The sequence below is a fragment of the Camelina sativa genome, chromosome 6, assembly GCF_000633955.1.
Source record: "Camelina sativa cultivar DH55 chromosome 6, Cs, whole genome shotgun sequence".
Taxonomy (NCBI): Eukaryota; Viridiplantae; Streptophyta; class Magnoliopsida; order Brassicales; family Brassicaceae; genus Camelina; species Camelina sativa.
In genome coordinates this window covers 19762235-19770324 of record NC_025690.1, presented here as the reverse complement: position 1 = coordinate 19770324, position 8090 = coordinate 19762235, and the positions used below count along the sequence as shown (strand labels likewise).

Below are 8090 nucleotides of genomic sequence, written 5' to 3'. Positions count from 1 at the left end.
GATTCAACTTCTAAACAGAATGTGACCAAGCAAGATGTTAGAAGAGCTCACTCCCTTCCTCAACGTGATCCAAGGGCTTCCCGGTTTCCAGCAAAATCTCAGAATGTCCCCAGGGATGACTCTGTACGGCTCCCATCTTCAAGTAGTCAGTTTAAAAACGCAATTATGCGTGAACTACCTGATGCATCTCAAGTGGGAATATTTGACTCTAAGTCAGCAACTGCAAATGCGTCAGACCTTTCTATTGCCTCTCAAGCTACAGGACAATCCAACATGAGTGATTTGCTGGAAGCTGTCATGAAGAGTGGAATCCTTTCTATTAATTCAACATGTGGTGCGCTCAAGGAGAGTTCTCAGAATGAGGTTAACCCAGGGGTACTAGCCGCCCTCTCTGCAGCCACTAAGCCAAAGACTTTACCAATTCCAGTGGCTGATGACAATTTATTAGCTCGTTTAAAAGTTGAACAATCCTCTGCACCACTTGTCTCATGTGCAGCGTCTCTTGCTGGCATCACATCGGTACAAACGTCAGAAGAGAATAGTAAGGCCAAAGAGAATAGTAAGGCCGCAGATCCTCTTTCATGCCTCTTAAGCTCATTAGTTTCAAAGGGTTTGATATCTGCTTCAAAGACAGAGCTGCCATCGCCTCCTTCCATAACGCAGGACCATAGTCCTGATCATTCCACCAATAGCTCTATGTCTGTATCTGTGGTTCCATCAGATGCTCAGCCATCCGTTTCGGTGAAAAAGGGGCCATCTACTGCCCCAAAGGTAAAAGAGTTAGTTGCACCATCTGAAACAACAAAAAATGAACCCGAAGACCTCATAGGATTGAAGTTTAGGGCAGACAAAATCCGCGAAGTTCACCCCTTGGTCATTAGTAGTCTCTTTGATGACATTCCACATCTCTGCACCTCCTGCGGCATTCGCCTTAAAGAAAAGGAAGAACTTGATAGGCACCTGGAGCTGCATGAAAAGAAGAAGCTCGAACTCAGTGGCACAAACAGTAAATGTAGGGTTTGGTTTCCAAAGGTTGATGACTGGATAGCAGCAAAATCTGGAGAGTTAGAACCTGAATATGAGGAAATTCTAAGTGAACCTGAGAGTGCTATTGAGGATACTCCAGCAGTAGCTGCTGATGAGACCCAATGCGCATGTATATTATGTGGAGAAGTGTTTGAGGATTATTTCAGTCACGAAACGGCTCAATGGATGTTCAAGGGAGCTTCGTACCTGACCGATTCTCCAGCCAACAGTGAGGCCAGTGGTCCTATCGTCCATGCGCGTTGTTTGACCACGAGTTCATTGCAGAGCTTGGAAGTTGGAAATGCAATCAAGCAGGTACAAACTTGTAGCTCTACTCAATCTTTATCTTTCTGTCATTCTAGGGTTCTCTGATCTCAAACTTTGTTATTTAATCCTGCATGAATTCACCTTTACGTGTTCGTTTCATGTTTGGTTCCACTCTGCTAGGAAATTGTCGAGTAGCCTCCATATGAACACCTGTGCTGGAGGAAGCAGTAGCTTCACAGAGGGAACAGGTTTGTGTTTCTTCTGGGTTCCTCGGGATGCTAGTTTTGTAGAAAGTGTCAACCTTTTGAGTTAAGGAAAAAAGATGTGCAGTATTTTTATTTTATTTTCTTATTTGTCTCTCTTTTTTTTCACCGTATACGAAAACAAAAAGAGCAAAGAGGCATTCCCAAATATTGCAATTGCAAATTCCCATATTCTACGCCTTTCTTTTGTGTGTCACAAAAGAATATGATTAAGAAACACACAGGTCAGGGTAACGTATCCTGAACATCCAAAGCAAACCCATGACCATATATGTACCTTTGCAATTACTATTTCTGTTTTAAAATATTTGTGTCATCACTCATCATATCTCTCATTTTGAGTGTAGCTGTGGTTATCATGTGAATCCTCATAGAATTGAAGTTACCTTTTATCGTAAGCCCCCCTTTACTTGCTTGCAGATTGGGGAAAAGAGCAAATTAACATTTAGAGAATTTTGCACCCATACCCACTTTCTCAAAAAGTATTAACACTCACACCTACTTTTCTTAAGTTTAATTACATATTACCCCTCATTCCTTCTAACCTCTTCTATTTTTTTTCTCTTTCTCTATCTCTCTCTCACAATTATTTAACCAAACAATACATCTTCTTCCTTGTTTTGTTTTTGCTCATCCATTGAAAGAGAAAAGCTTATTATGTTTCTCTCTTTCTCTCACATTCATTTTCTAAAGTTTTCAAAAACCATTCCTACAATGGTGGAAATCTATAAAATGTGAAATCTTTAGATCTTTTTCCTTAACACTTTAGATTATATGAAATTTGATCTCGGTTTTCTTGGTTTTATTGTGATTTTGTGATTTTACTGATTAATTGTGGTCTTGTGAACTTTTTAATATTGAATTTGTTTTAGTTCGATCTGGGAAAAAGTTTGAGTTTTGTTGTGTGAGTGTTATTCATTACTTATATTGTATCCACAAATAGTTATTCATTTGGATAAGTTTGACAAATAATGTATCCACAAATAGTTATCCATATGGACAAATATCGTATCCATAAATTGCACTATAACCCCATATGTTTCCATATGGACACGTTGTCATAGTCACCTGAATTGATGTGTATTACTTCTATTTTGTATGAATAAACACAAGTAACTATCTATTAACAATACTGCAATTGACTATCCACTTATCATTGAACAAATGTTCAACGACAAATGGATACTTTATAATCTAAAAATTTATCAAAAATATAGCAAAATGTATCTTAGAATGTAGAAAATATATAATCATAACATATTGTATATGGTTGTTCAAAAAAAAACATATTGTATATAAATAAATAGAAAATTTGTTTTATGATAGTCATTTAAAGTGTTAATAACAAAAAAGAGAAAAATAGAGAAAATAAGAAGAGAAAGAGGAGAGGGGCAAAATTGTCCAACTAATAATGACACCTAAGCAACAAACTTAAGAAAGTATAGCAAGTTTGTAAAGTTGGTGTGGGTGCAACAAATTGAACCCAAAGTGGGTGTGGTTGCAATAAACCCTAACATTTATTGGATAGAGAGAGGGAGAGAGAAATGGATAAGTTGTGAGAGTTAAATTAGAGTTTGTAACGCCATCTTTAACGGGAGAACACCCACCCTGTTCTAAACCCAATTAAATCAGAAAAATATTAAACAGTGGGTTTAGAACATTATTTTTGGTCTTGAATTAGAACTGATTTAAGCCCAGTTCTATTAAGACGTGGCAGTACGTCATTGGTTGATATATTTTGCAAAGGATAAAAATTTTCATTTCTCCTTCTTCTCGAAATCGTATCTAGGTTTAGGTGATGTCCAAGACGGCGAAAGCTTCTTCTCGAAATCGTATCTAGTCACCATCTTCGCCGACTAAAGTTAGTATTCTGGCCAAAATCGAGGGCTCTTCCATGTACAAATCGATCTCTGCATAGGTTTTCCGACAAATCCGTTTAAATTCTATTGTTTTGTCGATTCATATCTCCGGCGATTTGAAGGCGAAGTCGAAATCTTCTTCCTGAGCCTTTGTCTCCTCGTCTCCTTTGTTTGGCAAATCTCATCTCCGACGATATAGACAAGGTAGTCCCGTCGTTTCCTTTGTCAGTCATTGTTTCTTCGATGTTTCATCGATTTAGGGTAAAATTGAAATCTGTGAATTAGGTTTGGGTTTAGTAACATGGTATAGGGTTTGTCTTATCTGTCAATTAACGGTTTTGATTAATCAATATAGGATTTTAGTGAGCTTCCAGGATGTATGACTGAATTCCGAGTGTTGTATGTTGTATTTGAAATCAACCTTAACACTGATGAACTTTAATTGATTTTGCTTTGCTTCTGATGCTTGTAGGTGTGGTAACCAGGGCAAATTAAATCGGATAACCATCAACAAACCTGCATTGCTCTAAACTAAAAGGTAAGTCACTAGGTTGTTTGATTGTGTAGTGAGTTTCTCAGAATTGTTTTGTGATGGTCTCGGATGTGAGCAGGTTTATTTCTTGTAATTGAGTTGTTGTGAATTTAGTGTCACTTAGTTTTGCTTTGTATGTCTCAGCATCTAACCTTTTACCGTCTGGTCATGTTCTCGTATTAAGTTGTGATTGTAGTTTTTGTTTTTAGGTTTGAGTTGTCGTAAAACTTTAAAAACTGATATCTATGAAAGGTTTGAAACTTTTAAAACTTTTAAAACTTTATAATATGAATGCTTTAACAAATAGGTAATGAATAATATGAATGTATTGGTTTACATATAAAAAAACTCAATGAACTTTATTTACTTCTGATTTGACTGAAGTAGGTAATGGTTATTTAGAATTAAAAGTCTCTAACAACACCAAACTTTTGAATTAATGATCTTCTTAACTTCTCTATATTACAACCGACCCAAATACTCAATCTCTCATACGAGATACTTCTCTTCTATCATCCATCTTATTTGCTTCTTTCTTAACCTATCAGAAACCTCAGCTTCTTCCTTGTTTAATTCTCATTGCTATGGAATCAAACAATACTCCTAACAGTCAGTCTCAGTCCTACTTTAGCCTTCTTAACTTCTCATATGACAGCTTTGCTCCCAATGTAAACATTGGGACCTCTCAAATCCCTGTTTTTAGTTCACAAACTAGTTCACAGCCGAGTCAACCTCCTAGTCAATCAGAAGAGACAGCAGAACAGCGTAGGGAGAGAAGAATATGGTCCACACAAGATGACTTAGTCCTAATAAGTGGATGGTTAAACACATCGAAGGATGCAATAGTTGGGAATGGCCAAAAGTCAGGGTCCTTTTGGATCCGTATAGGAGATTATTATGGAACAAGTAGTCATGTACGTGGTGGTGCTGAGCCTAGGCTCCCTGACCATTGTAGACAAAGATGGCAAAAAATCAGTAAGGATGTGAGCAGGTTTTGTGGAGCCTTTGCAGAGGCAGAGAGTGAGAAAGCTAGTGGCATGGACTCTGAATACGACTATGGTATAAACAGCCCATTAGACTATAGTTCCGAAGAGGAGGAGGAGGCTGGGTCGGACTCGGTTGACGAATATATACGTCTTGCTGAAACAACTGCTCGTAAATGTTTGGAACATTTCATCGTCGGAATAGTTGACTTGTTTGGCACTGAATACCTACGCTGACCCACAACAGATGATCTTCAAAGGCTACTCTTTTATGGAGAACAGCGAGGTTTTCCCGGGATGGTTGGAAGCATCAACTATATGCATTGGAAGTGGAAAAATTGCCCAACCGCTTGGAAAGGAATGTATTCACGAGGCACCGGTAAACCAACAATTGTTTTGGTGGCGGTAGCTTCACAAGATCTCTGGATATGGCACGCATTTTTTGGATCTCCAGGTACTTGTAACGATTTAAATGTTCTTGATCAATCACCAGTATTTAATGACATTATTTACGGTCGAGCTCCCGAAGTTACATACTATGTCAACGGAAGTGAGTATAATTTGGCTTACTATCTGAAGGATGGTATTTACCCCGAATGGGCGACATTTGTTAAATCCATCCCACAACCACAACACTCGAAACATCGTTTGTTTGCAGAACGTCAAGAAGGTGCACGAAAAGATGTTGAGCGTGCATTTGGAGTCCTGCAATCTAGATTCGCCATGATTAAAAATCCATCTCTTTTATGGTCAAATGGTAAAATTGCATATATTATGAGAGCATGTCTCATACTCCATAATATGATTGTTGAAGATGAACGAGATTCATACACACTCTATGACGAACAAGAATTCCAACAAGAAGATGGAACCGGAACTACTCCGGATCTTACGTTTTCAGTAAATATGCCTTCAAATCTTGAAGGTTTAGGTGATGGTCATACAATAATTCGTGATAGACAAGCACATCACAAATTAAAGTAGGATTTGATTGAGAATATATAGAATAAATTTGGACATTAAACAATGTATTAATTAAATAAAATGTTTTTGTACTTTAATTAATTAAGTAATGTTTGGTTTTTTTTTTTTTCAATGTTTTTTTGTTTCATTTCAATTTGGTATTGTATTTTGAATTTTAGTAAAAAAAATTTAAGTTTGCAATTTAAATGTAATTTTTTAAAGTTTTTTAAAATTGTAATATGTTTAAAAATTATTATATTATTAAATTTTATTATCTTAAACATGTTCTCCCAATAACTAACTTCTTAACAAAATATCTAAACTAATGATATTACATTATTTTCATAATATTTTTACTCTAAAAACACCCATAAGTGTTCCCCTATAAAGAAAAGATGCCCTAATTTAGTGTAAGTGGGAAGATAGAAAAGCACAGGAAGCTCTCTCTGTTGCTTCGCTGTTCCGTCCTTTTTGGAAAACTCAATTTTCACGTGAACAAGAGCAATCAAAGTTAATGTGGAATCGGACAGGCCTCCTTTTTTATTTTCTTGTCATACTTGTTAAGGATAAGCTAAGGGTTTGTTTTTTTTGGTATATGCAAACGTTTGAGAACGTCAATTGTGGTTTAATCGTTTGTTATTGTTACCAACGGAAATGGTCAATGTTTGACCAAGACAAAGGACAACATCAACATGCAAAAGTGGTATTTACATATGACATAATATCAGATTCGGTAGCCTGCTTTCTCGAATGTAATTCTCTTCAAGAGTGTTCGTTGACAAATCTAAACCTTTGCTCATTTACAATTTATTTATCTAATCAACTTTTTCCTAAGTCAATTACTTTGTAATGAAAGTATTAAGGGAAAATATACCCATTATCCCGATCGACCGAAGTTTTCCGACCATGAAAAAGTTCCTCTGAACGGGATAAGACTTCCAAATATGTGTTGCTCAACTCAGTTGCCACATCAACCATGTCTTTGAATAACTATAAATTGTGGAAAAGCAGATTTTAATTATTATTGTTGTTGATGTTGTTGTAGGTAAGATGATTGACCCTTTAATGAGCTTATTATTATCCAGTTGTGTGTTTTAAGAGTAAAATAAAATAAAGACTCGGTCCGTTTTCATGCGTCTTTGATGACTCTCATGATGCCATTTCTCAAAATTTTATAACACTTTGAGAAATCCAAATCCAAGAAGATGTCATTTGCTCATGTTTCGTTTCTTGTGTCTTCTATATTCTTCTCCCGAGAAACCAAATGAATGGACTCCTTTTTCTTTCATTATAGTAGTTATGTAGTTTCTCTTATGTTAAAAAACTAAGATTTTTTTGCGTGAACTTAGACTTTATCAGTGACGACGATTAAGTCTTTTCCTTCTCCCTCGTGTTCTATATTTCGCACGACTGCATAATTTAATCATACTTTCGAAGATGTCACTTGGAATACTATTTTGTATTTTCCTTACATTAACGAGTAGTATAAAATACCAAACGCACACATCTTGTTACAACAACCAATGCTGTATATAAATGATCAGGTCAAACTATTATTTAATTTGCTTTTGTTTGTTTGTAAGTTTGGAACAAGCTATTTTTTATTTTGTTTCTTTGGATTATACTATTGTTACGTATATAAATTAACGATTTAACCGTAGAAGCAGCGGCAATGTATTTAAAATACATCAGATTGAAAGAGCTAATCTATATATGATCCGTTCCTTGGGTTTATATAACGACGCTCGTTCTTTAACGACCTTATGAGTGAATTTTTCAATTGCAGTTTGATTTTAAGTGAAAACTCACCTTAATCCAATAAATGAGACTCAGTTTAAAATATGTCAGAAACTCCACGTTTGACATTATAAAACAATCATCTCAACAAGATTTGTAAGAAATTACACAACAAAAATCAAAATATATAAAGCACATGAGACAATCCATGTGAAGCCAATAAACTCTACCATAATTACTAACTAGTATCACATTAAACAAAATTGGACTATTCTTTTTTGACAAAATAAGTAAAGAAAATCAAATAGCAAAGCAAAAGAGATTTAAAATTCATACACGTCGATAGATTAGGCATAATGCAAAGAACATGGTACAAGAAAATATCTAAAATTTCATATCTCTTGATCTCTTGTCGTTAAGCTTATCTTATTTCTCTCCCCCCCCCCCCCCCCCCCCCCCC

General features: G+C 35.9%; 2 protein-coding genes across 2 annotated transcripts in view; both read left to right on the top strand.

Annotated features, from left to right (window-relative positions):
- LOC104792425 (polyadenylation and cleavage factor homolog 4-like) overlaps positions 1-1738 on the top strand; it is a 7064-nt gene extending 5326 nt beyond the window's left edge. The window contains exons 7-8 of the mRNA XM_019246951.1: positions 565-1341; positions 1474-1738. Coding sequence (XP_019102496.1) covers positions 565-1341; positions 1474-1488 — 792 coding nt within the window. The 3' untranslated portion in view covers positions 1489-1738. The remainder of the gene's footprint in view (positions 1-564; positions 1342-1473) is intronic.
- Positions 4532-5167, top strand: LOC104792426 (glutathione S-transferase T3-like). The gene has a single exon (XM_019246401.1). It carries the CDS (start codon positions 4532-4534, stop codon positions 5165-5167), a length of 636 nt encoding a protein of 211 aa, XP_019101946.1.